At 43.2% G+C, this 17,326-nt stretch overlaps 1 protein-coding gene across 1 annotated transcript in view; it reads right to left on the reverse strand.

The window, feature by feature from the left end:
* arhgap15 (Rho GTPase activating protein 15) overlaps window positions 1-5,754 on the reverse strand; it is a 57,703-nt gene extending 51,949 nt beyond the window's left edge. Inside the window, exons 1-2 of the mRNA XM_072686566.1 lie at window positions 5,650-5,754; window positions 504-654 (exon numbers count right to left, since the gene is read on the reverse strand). Of these exons, the coding sequence (XP_072542667.1) occupies window positions 504-644 (141 nt within the window). The 5' untranslated portion in view covers window positions 645-654; window positions 5,650-5,754. The remainder of the gene's footprint in view (window positions 1-503; window positions 655-5,649) is intronic.
* Between the last annotated feature and the right edge of the window lie 11,572 nt (window positions 5,755-17,326).

Below are 17,326 nucleotides of genomic sequence, written 5' to 3' on the forward strand. Positions count from 1 at the left end.
AAGTCACAGCTCAATGATCTTGTGATTTTGTGAGATTAAAGCTTTGTTAAAAAACAGTGTTATGGAAGCAGAACAGAAATATTTTTTAGACTTGACTTTTTGTGTTATGTACATTTTCTGATGTCTGTATGTGATACTGTTACTGTAAATGCTTTGCTGTCTTGGCGAGATTTGTATCTGAAGGGACTTCCTGGTTAAATAAACGCTGACACTTGGTGCTTCCCCTCTATTTTCATCCTTCTGGAAGTCCCTTCACATCATACTGACTATATTTTGAATTAGATTTGGGATTAGGGATCCAGTTCTAGTTGGTAATACCAGTAATTACACAGCAAATCCATCGCTGTCAAATCAACTCTTACACTATTTGCTGAGTAGGGCCAGACGTCTAGTCAGGGTTATTTTTAGTGTTGGGCTTAACCTTTTTTTCAGAACTTCACACCTATAGCGTTGTGTGTGTGTGTGTGTGTGTGTGTGTGTGTGTTGAGATAGATAGAACTCACAGGTTTTGGAGGTGTGTCGAGGTCTGGTATGACCATAGATTTGGTCTGACTCAGGCGCTCTCCGCTGTTGGCTGCGGAGCTCTTGATCCTCATGGCGACGGCTCCGTGAGGAGGCAGCACCAGAGCAGAAGGCTTCTGCATGATTCTGGTGCTGGGGAGATAAATACAGATTAATCAGCCATTCTGCCCATTTGTTATATTATTATTATTATCATTATTATTATTATTATGTAGGACAAATCCTCTGGAACACCTTGCAATGTAAAATGACTGATTGAGGGGTGTAGCGCTTCCCACCATTGGACAGTGGGGGAGGAGTTGTGTTCACTGGGGTGATCAAGCACTATCAAACACCTTTTGGGGTCAGTTAGAGTGTTGAAACTGCATTGAGCTGTATGGGATGAGCTGGACTGATGAAGCTCTTCACAGGTAGGATGATGTAAAATGAGGAAGATCCACTGAATTACAGCTGGATACATTGAAACGATGAAGCTCCACTGAAACATTTTGGGATTAAGTTGAACTGATGAAGCTCCACTGAAGCTTTTTGGGATACATTGGCTTAAAGAAGCTCTGCTGATACTTTTGGGAAATAAGTTGGACTGACAAAGCTCCACTGAAGCTTTTTGAGATTAATTGGATTGAAGAAGCTCCACTGAAATATTTTGGGATACATTGGATTGAAGAAGCTCCACTGAAATATTTTTGGGAATATGTTGGACTGAAGAAGCTCTGCTGATACTTTTTGAAAATAAGTTGGACTGACAAAACTCCACTGAAACATTTTTGGGATATATTGGATTGAAGAAGTTACACTAAAGCTTTTTGGGATATATTGGATTGAAGAAGCTTCACTGAAGCTTTTTGTGAATATATTGAAGGGAAGAAGCTCCACCAAAGCTTTTTTGGGATTTAGATGGAGGGAAGAAGCCCCACTGAAGCTTTTTGGTAATAAGTTGGACTGACAAAGCTCTACTGAAATATTTTTGGGAATAAAGTGGAGGGAAGAAGCTCCACTGAAGCTTTTTGAGATACATTGGATTGAAAAAGCTCCACTGAAATGATTGAAGTTTGAATTGATTGAAATTGAAAAAGCTTCACTGAAGCTTTTTGTGAATATATTGAAGGGAAGAAGCTCCACCAAAGCTTTTTTGGGTTTTAGATGGAGGGAAGAAGCTCCACTGAAGCTTTTTGGGAATAAGTTGGATTGAAGAAGCTCCACTGAAATGATTGAAGTTTGAATTGATTGAAATTGAAAAAGCTTCACTGAAGCTTTTTGTGAATATATTGAAGGGAAGAAGCTCCACCAAAGCTTTTTTGGGATTTAGATGGAGGGAAGAAGCTCCACTGAAGCTTTTTGGGAATAAGTTGGATTGAAGAAGCTCCACTGAAATAATTTTGGAATTTAGATGGATTGAAGAAGCTCCACTGAAACTTTCTGGGAATAAGTTTGATTGAAGAAGCTCCACTGAAGCTTTTTTGGGGGATTTAGATGGAGGGAAGAAGCTCCACCAAAGCTTTTTTGGGATTTAGATGGAGGGAAGAAGCTCCACTGAAGCTTTTTGGGATTTAGATGGAGGGAAGAAGCCCCACTGAAGCTTTTTGGGAATAAGTTGGACTGACAAAGCTCCACTGAAATATTTTTGGGAATAAAGTGGAGGGAAGAAGCTCCACTGAAGCTTTTTGAAATACATTGGATTGAAGAAGCTCCACTGAAGCTTTTTGGGAATAAGTTGGATTGAAGAAGCTCCACTGAAGCTTTTTGGGATTTAGATGGAGAGAAGAAGCTCCACTGAAACTTTTTGGTATACATTGGCTTGAAGAAGCTCCACTGAAACTTTTTGGTATACATTGGCTTGAAGAAGCTCCACTGAAACTTTTTGGGAATAAGTTGGAGGGAAGAAGCTCCATTGAAACGTTTGGGATAAATTTTAGCCATTGAGCTCCAATGAAATTCTTTGGGAAGAGTTGGAGTGATGAAACATCTCTGGGATTATCTGAAGTGATGAATTTCCACTGAACCTTTTGAGGAAGAGTTGGAGTGATGAAGCTCAACTGAACTTTGCTGAGATAAACTGGAACGAAGAAGCTCGTTCTTCATACTTCCAAATTAGATTAGAGGTGAGGAAGCGCCACTGAACCTCTTTGGGATGAATTCACCTGCTACTCATGATCAGCTCAGGGCTAACTGTCTAACATCAGTGCCTCTTATATGGTGAATTATAATCCATGTTCGAACATTTTGCGTAAAGCCTTCCCAGAAGAGTTTGCTGTGTTGGACTGAGTGTATCACCGTCCTTCAGTTCTTTTAAAAGCACTTTCCAAAACAGAGATCACTACGCCTTGACTTCACTTCTCGGTGTCATGCGTTTACAGTGTCAACTCAGCTTCCTGGACAGAGGCTTGCATCACATTGCAACATCGGCTCAGAACAGTTGCGCCACAGGCCCTGAAGCAACACATTTGTCACACTTTCGTTGTCGTTTCGTTGTCCTCTTTTAGCATGTTAGCTCAGTAGGCAATATTAGGAAACCTGCAGTTGTTTATGATCCACTTGAACATTTTGTCATTAGTGAACATTGAGGTCCAGTCATGTCTACAGGTATGCAGATATTTGCAGATGAAATGAAAAGCTTATTAACTGGAGGCCTGTTCTTGTTTTTCTTTCTTCTAGTCCTTATCTTCAACTAAGCCGGAATCGAGAAAGTGGTTTAAGCACTAGTAGACTCATGTCATCCTTTAGAAAAGGCAGTGGATCTATATACAACCATAACAACTCAAAAGAATCACTGAAATACCGAAGTGGTTCTCTGCCTCTTAAATAGCTCTTCCTGTGATGGGGGAACCTCTTAGATTCTCTAATATTAGAGGGGTTCTATACGGTGGTCCACTTTTATAACAAGTCAAAGACCCCATTTGCTTGAAACATAGACCATTTCTTCTCCAGTGATAACCCCTACTTTTCTGGGAAGGTGTTCCATTAGATCTTCGAACATTACCTCAACCCTTTCGCAAGTACGGTCCCACCTTTGGGATCTGAACATTCAGCTTTAATTCTACTGATTCATCAAATCTGTCCACTGATTAGTCCTCCCACAACATCCAGCGCATTCCAAAAATGCAAGACCAGTCCAGTCCACCTCAACTGGTGCGGAAGTTACAGCTGGTTGCTAAAAGACCTCACTCTGGGCAGACCTTTACAGGTAGCCAGGGACGTACTTGCAAAAAGGGTTAAGGATTTGATTGCTTTCAGCCTTGAGCACATTATTGAGAGCAGGGGCTGATGTTGGATGGTAAGTAAATTTTACCCCATTTCCAACCCAATATGGAAGGCCAATTACCCAACTCTACCCTATCAATAGCAATGCCCCGGACACTAGCAGGACTATCAGACTAGCGCATGTCTCCTCCGACACATGTAAAGCCAGCCACCGCCTCTTTTCCAACTGCCGCTTATGCAGCATCGCTGGGTCTCCAGCACGCTCGGAGGAAAGTGCAGCTCCCCAGCTCTGATACAACAGCTAACAGACGCCTGTGTTGACCAACATCACACTCAGAGTGAGGTGGAGAGCAAGTGTCATCAACCAAACCCTAAGAAAGCAAGGCCAATTGTGCTCTCTCTGACTCTGGCTGCTGATGGCAAGCAGCATGACCCGGGACTCCAACCAGCTCATCCTATATTATATTAGCTCCAATCCTCTCCTGCTCCACGGCCCCAAAAATGCCAGGCCTGGGTCCCTTCTAGCTGATGTTTGGCACTGGGCACAGTGACCACAATGACTCGTATGCTGCTTCTCCAGGGTGTTGGTCCACCAAATGCAGCATGTGTGTTTATGGCCTACAAAAATAGAATCTCTGAGATTAGCTGATTTTGGCAATCATGGGAAATGTAGTGTCTGCAGTGAATTTGCATGGGTGTCCTTGTTGCTCTGCTCAGCAGTTGACTTTTCGGGATAAGCTGGAGTGAAGAAGCTCCACTGAACCTCTTTCAGAACAGCTGGAGTGATTCACCTCTTTGGGTAGAGTTGAGGTGATAAAGGTTTGAGCACCAAACCTTTTTGGGGGGCAGCTACTCCAGTAATTTACCCCAGTAAATTGGCTCTAATGACGCCCCTGGTGTGCATAATGTACTTAACGCAGACCCAGAACCAGGCAATTCTGCAGTTTGATAAGTGAGGAAGCCCCAATCTTCACGCTCGATACTACTGCACACATGCACACACATATACACCAGTCCTGCCATGTAGCTGCATGGTAACGCTCAATGTTTGAAACGACAGGAAATAAATAAGTCGGTTGAAAAAAGAAAAAAAGAAAAAAGAAGAAAAAAAAAGGCCAACGGAAACCAGAGTGCCAGCCCATGCACACAGCCTTGCTGCTATTTAAGAAGTTAGTTTCAGTTGCTGACGATGGACACACAAATTAGCTACTTTTGGGCAGTGATTGTCCGAGCTGGTCATCAACCACTGAATCTACTTCTCAAAAAAATGAATAAATAAGCAAATAATGAATCAATCAATAAATAAATAAATAAATAAACGTGAGTCATACTTTCCTTTTGCATTGTAGATTCAGACGCAATGAATCTCAAGTCATGCTAATGTGCTTTTACAAAGCTTAGCACAAGCTACTATGGTATTATCATGGTATTTCACTAAAATTACATGAGTACTCTGTTACCCCGCCAATATATAATCTATATATAACCACATTCTAAGATTCCTAACCTGATTCCTAAACAGTTCGGGCTCTTTGTTCCCATTTTTAAACATTTTAAAAGTAAAGCCAGTGGTTCTGAAGAACCGAGACAACTCCAAGATCAACCTGGATGCTCGAAAGGTTCTTCAGAGTTCCTCAGATTGGTGGAAGATGTGTTGTAGAAGTCAAATAACCCTTCTCCACCACCAAGCCCACAGTTTTGTGCGTCGAGTATAGCTATTTTACAGTTGCCTTTACACCCAGCCAACCCTAAAAAGGCCCGAGGTGCCCCCCCTCGTCCGCCAGCCCTACCTAAGATTCACCCTCTTACTCATGCATCCTCTAGAAATGCACGCAAACACTATCTATTTCTCCATCCTCCGTCGTCCAGTACTCTAAGTAGGTCACTCTGACAGCTAGAGACAAAGGTGCAGATCTTAGAACCTACCTGATCCTCTGCTCATATAAAGCTCAGTGAAACCTCGCTTGAGATAAATCCCACAGTTACAGATGGAGCGAGAGCGAAGAGTGTGTGCGTCTCATTTAGAGGAAGTGCGATTGGCTCACGTGGCGAACGCAAACTTTTTTGCTGCCTGTAAGTATGTACGTCTGGCTGCAGGCGCACAGCCTTTTGCTTTAAAAGCTTCACCACTTCCTGGGCCCTGCACCTACACATTGTCTTTGCTCAAGATGGCTGCAGCCGGAGTTCGCGGTGGTGGAGGAACTGCTCTGTGGCTGCCAGCGATAGTGCTGCTTGCTGCAGTTCTCCTCAGAATAGGCCCGGGTTACTGATGGGGATCGAACTAGGGCTGCAGGTGGTCAGGATAGTTAGGATAGGTGTGTGTTTGTTTCCCAGAGGCTGGATTTGAAGGAGACTGGTTGATAAAATCTCAGCTCAGACAGTGACTTCATCTGCCAAGATCATCTCGAATCAGTGTGAAGTCAATTTTGCAGATTGTTGGGTTTTTTTTAGGTCGTTCAGTATGAAAAATGTGACTTTTATGACATAATTAATATGTTGCATACATTATTATAAAAGTTTTTTATATATATATATATATAATTTTATATTGTTATATAAGTTTATTTTCTTTATATATATATATATATATATGATTATTTATATACAATTAATTATATATATAAATATATATACCAAAAAATTATATATATATATATATATATATATATATATATATATATATATACACTTTTTAAGGCTGTTTAAGGCTGTTCGACTAGACATTTTAGGCTCCTAGAAATCCGATTATAATGAAGAGTCAAGTCAAGTCATTACTAGGGCATTATTTTGGGCAGTGCTGGTCAAGACGTGTGTTTTCAGTGTATAATAAGATAAGAACTTCCACTTTAAAAGGACAGTAAAAGGAGGGACGTCCCGATCCGACCAGTGACTCGGGATCAGTGTCGATCCAGGCATTTTTTTAAATGGACTGACAATTGTGCTGACGTTAGCTGTGAGTTCTCCATTTTACTCAAACTTTCAGTTCCACCTTAAATAAGGCAGCAGATATGGTCTGCTTTTGAAATGTGCACAATAACTGCTGGGCTTTTAAGGTGGACTGGAGAGATAGCATTAGACGGCAACTTTTCACTTTTTGGGCTGCTAACTTGTAACGTCACCACACTTAGATGCAGGGGCAGTGGTGGCTCAGCGGTTAACGCTTCGGGCTATTGATGACAGGGGTTCGATACCTGGGCTTGGGGAAAGCTGCCACTGTTGGCAAGGCCTCATGTGCAAGGCCTCTCACCCTCACTCTGCTCTTCAGGCACCTCAGCAATGGCTGCCCACCTCTCTGGGTTCAGATCCTCTCCCGTCCTGAGTACAGTGATTTATACTCAACATCTGCTGCTCTTCATCTAATTAACCCAGTCTAATTACACTGTTAGTAATGAAACCTGCAGCTGATCAGTGTTTATTAAGAACTAAGAGCATATTATCATCACGATCACAAAATGGATCACGATACGATAAAATATCATCATATTGCCCAGCTGTAGTTGAGGGTTTGTATTGGCTTAGTTCGGACAACAGTCACCTTTAGGGTACTCGGATCGGGGACGTGATCGGGACATGCCTGCTTTAACCCCTTAATGCTGTAAGGCGTTTTACCCACTAAGGTGTAACACTCAGTAGCTACAGGGCACTTCTGTACAAACCGGTGGGGCAATTCTCTGGTTATAGAAGTGTGTAATGACATGTTTGGCCCATCAGCGGTCTGTCAGCTGTTTAGGGGGCCTCATTCTTCAATATCTTCCCAAGAATCTTCTTCAATTCTGGACAGAAAGTTTAGGTCAGATTCATGGTATGTTTATAAAGGAGAAAGCAGAACGGTATACAGCTCAACGGATCCCGTTGTTTTCATAAACTGAGCAAATCCCACCCAACATAACACGGGTGAAGGTCAGCATCTTGGAGAAAACGGCATAAGTGGGTGTAAGCTCGTTTGGTAAATGAGGCCCAGTTCTAATACTACACATGCCTTCAAGAAAAGAGAAGAACTGTTTGGTTGGTTGTACATTTTAATGGTCGCTCAGGGAGTTACACACAAAAATAGCCAAGTTAGCAAAGTAAACAGTATTCCCATTCATTCCTCAGGTAGAAGTGAGTGGAGATACGAGGGTTTAAAAGACTTCTATAGAAGCTGAAGTATCAACTGAAGCTTTTTACTCCAGTAAAAGTGTAAAAGTACTGGTTTCAGAACGACTTTAAGTAGAAAAGTAAAAGTAATGGAAGAAAAACAAAGGTCGAAAGCTTAGGCCGCGCCACAGGGGTCTATAGTGCACTACCCCCCCCCCCCCCCCCCCCCCAAACCCATTTCTCTAAGTCATAATGAGGAGAATGTTGTATATTAATATTAATATCTGATATTATAATGTTCTATTAAAATGTTGATGTTAAAAATGTTGGGCTGCACTAGGCTCCTGTTTCAGCTGCAGATCTGCCCATTGAAAATGAAGCATTTCAGTAATATCAGCTCTATTAAAGGAGCGTCTCTGTGCTCTACTGAGCATCAACATGAGCTTCATGGAGGAAAATATGAGGAGTCGTTGTCTAGAAGTTCTGTAAAGCTGCAGAAAGTCAGACTTCAGAGGCGTGTGATCAATAAGTTTTATTGGAGTGTAAATGTGGGGCTCAGTCGGGACGTTTCACTGCAGCTCTCTTGAGTCTCTGCCACGGACACAGTCTTCATACTAGACTACAGACGTCTGCTGTGAGCTCGCTGGAGAGTGACGGGACGTGTGCAGGTGTGATGGATCGCTTACAGACCAATAGGCAGAGTTTAGCCCTACAGATTTTGAATGTGAACACTTCCAAATAAGGAGTGCTTTCACACCGAAGTGCTCACGCCTGACGCATTTAAAAATACCTACACTTTTACCTTCCGTCTCCCTTTCTGATACAGGAAACAGCATCACAGCTGTAGGGTTCATATGAGCTTTCGGGGTGATTTTACACTCTGTGGTGAGGCGGCAGTACACTGTCAACATCCTTTCACCTTCCACCATTTCTGCAGTTTCGCAGCTGATTATCTCCTCACTGTTAGTCTAGCACACGACTAAAACACAGCACTGCTGTGTGAATTTCGAGGTAGGGCCTATGTGGTACTGCGTATCGCCGTGCCAGTCTTGTCTTATAAACCTGATGATCAATCTTATGAACTCAGACTGATCCTTGGACTATTCCCAGGCTGCAGCAGTGATGAGGTCCAGAAAGTTCCAACTGCCTGGGCAGCTCTTCTGCAATCCTTCCTATGTTACTGGATCAGATATTGGCTATTTGAAGCCTGATCCAGTTCCAATCCTTTGTTTTTACCACTGTGTTCCAGCAGAGCGTCCTTTGGTGCTAATAACAGAGATTATTCCCAGGCTGCAGCAGTGCTAAGCGTTCTCAGCAGTTAACAGAACAGCAGAGGTGGCAAATCCAGGTCCAGAAAGTAGCAATCCAACTGCTTGGGCAGCTCTTTGCAACCAGACGTATGTTACTGGATCAGATATTGGCATATTTGAAGCCTGATCCAGTTCCAATCCTTTGTTTTTTTTCCCCCACTGTGTTAAAAAATCAAGCGTAACAGGCAATATAGACCTAAATACAGCAGGTCTACACAACCTCCCCTCATCTCCTTCAAGTTCTTTGTGAAAGAAGGAAAAAGTAGGAAAGGAGTCAGAAGAGCAGTAGCAAGTGTCTCGATGCAGTTGGTCATTGTGGTGGTCTCTGTAGAGAAGTACTGCCAATAGAATAGGACTGTGTGGAGCAGGTAAACATGAACCTACTAGCACCATGCCACCTAATGCCAGGCGTGGGCTGGAGGGGTATAAAGTCCCCCCAGCATTGTGCTGTTGAGCAGTGGAACTCCTGTGTTCTCTGGAATGATGGATGGTGGTGCCCCATTCAGTACTTTTGGGATGAGATGAGGTGGTGATCATCCAACATCCTGACCTCACTAATGCTCTTGTTGTTGAATGCAATAAAATCCTCACAGCAATGCTCCAAAATCTAGTAGAAAGCCTTCTTCGATGGACAGTAGAGACAGTTCCTCCAACAAAAGCAGGATCAGCTCTTTTCAATGCCCTTGATTTCGAAAGGCACAATGAATGAGCAGGTGTCTCAATACTTTTGTCCATATGGTCTGCTTTGGTGTGCATCTTGACAGAAGTATAAAGCAGCCTTTTAGAAAATGCATGAGGAGAAAGATGAGCTGTACATGTTCGTTTCACTGGACCAAGGCCTAGACAATCCCTTTGTCCAGTGCTTTAGTGCTTCTTGGACCAGAGTATGAAACCCCTGGAAGACATTCTCAGGGGTTTCATGGAAATCATGGAGATCTTATGGACAGCTCCATGAAACTGGGGAAAGGAGATCTTCTGGAAATCTAATAAAATATGGTAACCATGGAAACCAGTTGGGCGATATTGAAACATCATAAAAAAACTGGAAGTCAGCTTAAGGTATTTGCACAGAAATCTTGGATATTTCATGGAAATAGTGAAGATCTCAAGGAAATCTCATAGAACCATGGAAGGAATTCCTGGAAATTACAAGCGCCTCATAGAAATGTGATGGAAATCAGGGAGATCTCACAAAACCATGTGAGATATTTATAGGCTTTTTTATCCATGTTGGCGTGGTGAGAATTGCTTGACCATCTAAACTTTCTTCCCCCAGTTCCTCAGAACACTTGAACATCACTGATGGATTGTTAATGAGACTCGAGTCTGAGAAGCACCAACAGCTGAACTGTGATCTTTACTGAGAAGTTAGTCATTTATTCAGAAATACAGTACTTTCTCCAACCACTAGATGGAGACTTAAAGCTAGGCGTCAGTTCTAGACTTAAATCGTTGGATCACAGTACCACAGACGTCCACAAGGTGGAGACAGAGACCTGGGCAAAAGGGACTGAAGCACACAGCCTGAGAGCCATCCCATCATAGATACCAGTCATTTACGTTAATCAGTCTGAGCCTCACAGTGCCATCTGTTTCATTAACCCCCCAGTTAGATGAGCTAACTGAGCTAACATGCTAATATACGCTAATCAGCCACAACATTAAAACCACCTTCTTATTATTGTGTAGGTCCCCCTCGGGCGACCAGGACAGCCCAGTCAGTTGTCCAGAACATCACAGTTTGGTTCTCAGATTCTTACACTCGCCCATTTTTCCTGCTTCAGCACCTCCATCACCTTCAAGAACTGACCTCCGTTCACCGGCTGCCTAATGTGTAGATCCACCCCTAGACAGACGTAGCCACTTGCTATTCACGGCAGTAGTTTCGTTGGCTAATGTTATGGCTGATCGTGACCGTGGTCAGGGCCTACCGAAAGTGCTCCAAGAAAAGGGCAACCAGTGAGTCGGGGACAGGGCCGTGGGCACCTAAGGGAGGCTTCACCTCGCAACTTACAGGACCTAAAGAACGATCAGCTGCTGACGTCTGAAGGTGTCCAGATACCACAGGTCACCTGAGGAGGACCGGTGGAGCCCGTGCCTCCACGGGTAGGAGCTGTTCTCTGGTGGAGTTTATTTATGGTGAAACCATTGACTTTCCTGAAGAAGCCTTCTGAGGAACCCCCTGTAAAGGATGTGGGAAGCAGCCAATATAGAGAGAGACATGACACTGTTGTGTGTGTGTGTGTGTGTGAGAGAGAGAGAGAGAGAGAGAGAGAGAGAGAGAGAGAGAGAGAGAGAGAGAAAAGAGACAGACACAGAGAGAGAGAGAGAGAGAAAAGAGAGAGAGAGAGAGAAAAGAGACAGACACAGAGAGAGAGAGAGAAAGAAAGAGAGAGAGAGAGAGAGAGAGAGAGAGAGAGAGAGAGGAATGCTAGCAGTTCGCAAACAGTGTCAGATTCTATTATGTTTGAAGTGTGTCGCCCGGTAGGAGTGCCTAGGTGGTGTGTGTGTGTGTGTGTGTGGGTTAATCCTATGTTTATGAAACACTGGGAGTGAATAGCTGGCCTGGCCGCGCTTCTGCCTCAGTGTCATGTGATGTGTGTTCTGTCACTTCATCTTACAAAGGACGAGAGAGAGAGAGAGAGAGAGAGAGAGAGAGAGAGAGAGAGAGAGGGTACGGAGAGGCAGAGAGAGGACAAGAGACAGAGAGAGAGATAACGAGAGAGAGAGAGAAAGAGAGAGAGAGAGAGAGACAGAGAGAGAGAGAGAAAGAGAGACAGAGACAAAGAGAGAGAGAGAGAGAGAGGAGGTGAACAGAGGCTTTAAGCCACAGGACAAACAATCCACTACTGAGAGAGAGAGAGACTTTGACAAACAGAAAGAGAGAAAGAGAGCTTCCGGAGCAACTCACACACACACACACACACACACACACACACACCTATAAATCATACACAACGTCAGCCAAAAAGAATTTCTGCATATTCTTAAAGCATATACTTTGTACTTTAGGAATGTCCCGGTCAAGGTGTTTTACCCCTGATCCGATCCGAGTCTCGTAAAGCCGCGTATCGGCCGATACCGATCCAATCCACCCTGGTAAACACCAGTAAAATCCCTATTTTAGCACCAGTTTCTAAAATCAGACTGAATTCTATTCTGATCTTCTTTGTTTGGAGCAACTTTTTAAACGACTGTTTTAAACTCTATAGTGTTTAATATCAGACCGTCCAGTCTGACTGACCTCCCTGACCTTTCAGCTCCCGGCTCCTTTAGCTACGGCTCTGCAGGCTGATCGCTTAGTGTGTGAGCAATAGCATTAGCATTAGCATTAGCCTCCTTCTCGGTTCTGAATGGGTAGGAATTGATTAAGCTAGTATTGGTATGCCAAAGATATCAATACTTGGGGCCCCCTGGCGGCGTTGGAGCCCTAAGCGGCCTTGTAATTCGAGCATGCCTTGGGCCGGCTCTGGGGGAGGGTGCTGAGGGCGGTGGGTAATTGGCCAAAATCTAAAAAAGAAAAAACTAAAGGCAATTTCTTTATTATGTGGAACAAAGAGAAGCTAGCGAAATGCGCCGTACCTACATTAGCTGTGGCGATGCGGCACTCGGCCTTTAGTCGAGTGACAGCCACAAGGTCAGGGGTTTCACTCCCTCTGTCCACAGAAAGTGCGGAAATGGACACAGCACCATATACGTACATAGGCTACTCCCCAAAATCCCAATATTCCCAATATAGGGAAAAGTGATTAAGGGACCAATGTACTTTTAGCCACCTGCGCTAATCAAATAGACGGCGACCCCCTCCTTGTTTTAAGCGAATCCCAATGCATCAGAACCTGTGGATGAACTCCAGCCTATAGGCAGTGTATGTGCCTTTCGGAGGCGTTCTGTCCGACCGCCAGTGCGTGCCGAATGGTATGCAGGTCACCGGTCCTCTTCTTTTGTTTCCCAGCAGGACCTATAGCCCCTGCCTTTGGTTCCCATGTCTGAACGGAGGGTAAACTCTGAACCAGAGGTGTGTTAATCTCACACAGCACCTCCATACTGACAGAACTGGGACTGCCTTTGATCAGAGAGAGAGAGAGAAAGAGAGAGAGAGAGATTGGAAAGATGGGAGAAACAAAATAGTCAGTGTAGTTTAGTAAGACGTGTTACCGTCAGTCAAGATGGTGTGTGTGTGTGTGTGTGTGTGTGTGTGTGTGTGTGCATGTGTGAGTGTCTTCATAAGTATAATAATGTGAAAACCAACCGTTTGGTTTTCCTAGTTTGACCCTTTAGACCATCCATACTAGTGCAGCCTACAGCCCAGCCAATCACGCATTGTGCGCAATTTGGACAAAAGTATTGGGACACCTGCTCATTCATTGTTTCTTTAGAAATCAAGGGTATTAAAAAGATCTGATCCTGCTTTTGTTGGCGTAACTGTCCACTCTACTGTCCAGGGAAGAAGGCTTTCTACTAGATTTGTGAGAAGCATTGCCGTGAGGATTTGATTGAGAGCATTCAGCGACAAGAGCGTTAGTGCGCTCAGGATGTTGGATGATGATCACCACACCATCTCATCATCCCCAACTCCACAACTCATCCGAAAAGTACTGGATGGAGCTCTACCATCATTCCAGAGAACACAGTTAGTTCCACTGCTCCACAGCTCAATTCCAGGGGTCTTTAGACCCCTCTAGCCCACGGCCTGAGGCCATTAGCTATTAGGCAGCGTGGAGCCAATAGGTTCATGTTAATCTGCTCCAGAGAGGCTGTGTGTGCCTGTATGTGTGTGTGCATTGGCATATCTGTGCATGAGGGGGCTTACACAACATTACTCAGGTGGTTTTAATGTTATGGCTGATTGGTGTATGGTTAACGATTACAACGGATTGAATACATTTTACGTTCATGTGTCATGCTACTGCAGGCGTGTGTGTGTGTGTGTGTGCGTGTGTGTGTGCTTCCCTAGTCTGTTGTGTGACTGTGTGTGTGTGTGATGGGTGGATAAGGCATGGGGAGGGGGCTGAGCGCAGTTATTTCAATGGCAGGAAATTGAGCTCACAGTGAACAGAGACATGACTATGGTGCACGGCGTGAGAAACAGCCAGGGCAGAGCAACACACACACACACACACACACACACACACACACACACACACACACACACATATACACCCCTACCTCCAGCTCCTAGGCGACTCTACACACACTTAATCTGTAGACATCGTTTACAGTACAGCGCAGACCAGAACACACACTAACACACACTATTAGGAGTTTAAAGGAACATTTCAATGAACAATCAAATTTGCATAATTGCCCACTTTTCCCAACATACCCCACCAGCCAAGGTATCTTTGGTGTCGGACATTTGCTTCTTTAGTTTTGCGCAGGAGTGATGAGGCTAATGTCGCTAAAAATGAATGGAAGTCTATGTCACCGAAATGCATGTCTTAGGCCTTTCTGTTAAATTAGCCTCATAGCTTCACTGCAGGACTGAAGGGGCAAACGTCCAACACTCCAAACACGTCTAGGCTGATGGACTGCCATCTGATATATAACGGGGAGGACACTCTTGCGTTAGCAATTAGCGTAGCATTAGCGAACTTACTGTAACGTGACTGTACTAATGTGTTTTCTTTCCTTTTTGCTATTGACCATTGTCCTTCCTTTTGTTATGAGCTGCAGACACCTTGGCATGGGAGTTTCCCTCCTCCTCCTCTTCCTCCTCCACATGGCACCACTAGAGGGCACCACAGTCCAGCAGTGCCGTACGAGGGGGTCAGTCATTCTTTATCCTGTCTCTCAGTCATGAGACACACATTCTTTCCTTTATGCTCCATTAGGATGGTAAAGATCTTCACAATTTAAAGCTTCAAAGGGCTTTGTGTGTGTGTGTGTGTATGTGTGTGTGTGTGTAGTCTTAATATCTTTCCAGCTGTTCTGTCATCTCTATTTTCACACCTATATCCTCTCGCCCCCCCCGCCCTTTTTCAGCCTTTCTCTTCACACACACTGAGGTTTGTTTATATACAGTGTCAGGACGTGGGGTCGTATACGTCCCATATGTTGGATATATATATATGGTTGTCGTATCTCTTATATCTCTCATATCTCACAGTTTTTCACTTTGTGAATCTGGGAGCTGTTTTTTCCAGGATGCATCGGCCAATAGAAAAGCTCCAAAATGACCTGGAATGTTATGTTTTATATATATATATATATATATATATATATATGCAAAGTTTTAGGCCCCTCCTATCTGCTCAGTAAATCACTAATATCAGAATAAACACTAATAATGACACTCCTACAGAAAGTGGTGGTGGTTCTCCATCACTGTGTTCATCATTAGAACATCTCCAAAGTTCTCCTCTCTCATGGAGTCTAGTGTTATTTAGAGTTCTCCTCAGATCAACACCTGGTTTGGTGGTAAATCAGGGCTTAATGATGGTAAATCAGGTGAGCTGCTGCTGCTGCTGCTGATGGAGTAGAACACATCCTCCACGCTGTGCTGGCTGGCTGGACTGGGGAGCGTCCAGGAGAAACCTGGAGGAACCGAGCTCTGTTCTTCAGACTAGCTCACCGACAAGATCTCACTACTTTCTTTCTTCAGAATGAGAAGCTCTTGTTTCTCCTTTTTCTGGATTAATGTTCACCTGCTTTATCAGTTCTGATGAGATCTGGAGCTCCTACAGTATATATATATATATATATATATATATATATATATATATATATATATATATATATATATAAATGTGTGTGTGTGAGTGTGTGTGTGTATTTTACACATTAGTTTCATTGGTTGTTTTAATTCAAATCTATTTTTCTTTTTATTGTTGTTTTTTTTTTTTCTGAACGTTTTAGTCCTAAAAATATAGAAAAACACCCCCCCCCAGCCCTGCTTTTCTTTTACTGGAAAAGGCAAAAATATTCGTAATTTTCAATGCAAGCCATTTTGGAGCATTTCTATTGGTCCGTTCATCGTGAAATTCTGTTAATTACAACAGCCAGATTCTTGTTATGTCGAAAAATAGAAAAATAGCAAATTTTATGTAAAAATTTTAAAAGCAATTTTTGTCAATTTTAAGTAAATAAATATATATATGTATATATAAATATAATAAAAATTATATCTCTTATTTCTGTTATACTGGTTACATTTACTGATCAGTTTTAGTTTTTTTTATAAAAAAATAAAGTAACAAAACAACACTTTAGTTTCATTGGTTGTTTCAGTTCGATCTGTTTTTCTTTTTATTGTTTTTTTAATTTCTGAACGTTTTAGTTCATCCCCCCACAGCCCTACTTAACCTGTAGGAGACTCCATTAAAGTGTGAGGTTTCTCTATTAGATGTAGAGTGTGACAGCAGGGTCGTGGAGGTTGGGGGTTCAAAAACCTCCAGCCCCCGACCCCCTCGGGCCTGACCTGCGACCTTTCCCTTTGAACACAGACACACTCTAGTGCTCTGTTTTTACCCTGCTCTTCTTTTAGCTCTGAGAGCGAGCAAACAGAGTCGCACTCCTGCCATGTTCTCATGCACTGCGGGAGTGAGAGAGAGCGAGAGTGTGCAGGCGAGAGAGAGAGAGAGAGCGCGAGCGAGAGTTTCATTGATTCCCAGCAGGCCCTGGATGTCAGTTTGGTGTAATAAAGGCGCTGGACTCTAACGTTGGACTCAAACGTTTGACAGACGTTACATTTTAATTTCATATGAGAACATACTGATAGACCCACAGTTTGAAAACAACAACAGATCAACGTCTACTGCTGGTATTTTATGTCCATTTGACGTTGCTGTGAAACATTTGGAAGACATTGGATTTTGGTTACTGAACGCAATAATTTGAAACCAGCGAAATATCAACATCTAATGACGTGACAGTCACGTTGAGTGACTATCATACCTCGTACTAAACATCAGTATGACATTGGAGAGACGTTGACGCTGGATTTTGGTTACCTAACACCACTATTTTAAACCATGAAAACATCCAATGTCGTTAGAATGTTATGTTGAGTGGATGTTTAGATTGATGTTGAGCAGACATTGGGTTTTGGTCACCAAGCTGATATTCTATGCCTACATGATATTGGAATCAGACGTTTGGAAGACGTTGGATTTTTTGGTTATTTGACATCACAACTTTAAAAAACTAAATTACAACATCTAATGAGTTACATGTTGAGTGGATGTTCAGATTGATGTTGACCAGATGTTGGCTTG

The sequence above is a fragment of the Salminus brasiliensis genome, chromosome 8 (assembly GCF_030463535.1).
Source record: "Salminus brasiliensis chromosome 8, fSalBra1.hap2, whole genome shotgun sequence".
NCBI lineage: Eukaryota > Metazoa > Chordata > Actinopteri > Characiformes > Bryconidae > Salminus > Salminus brasiliensis.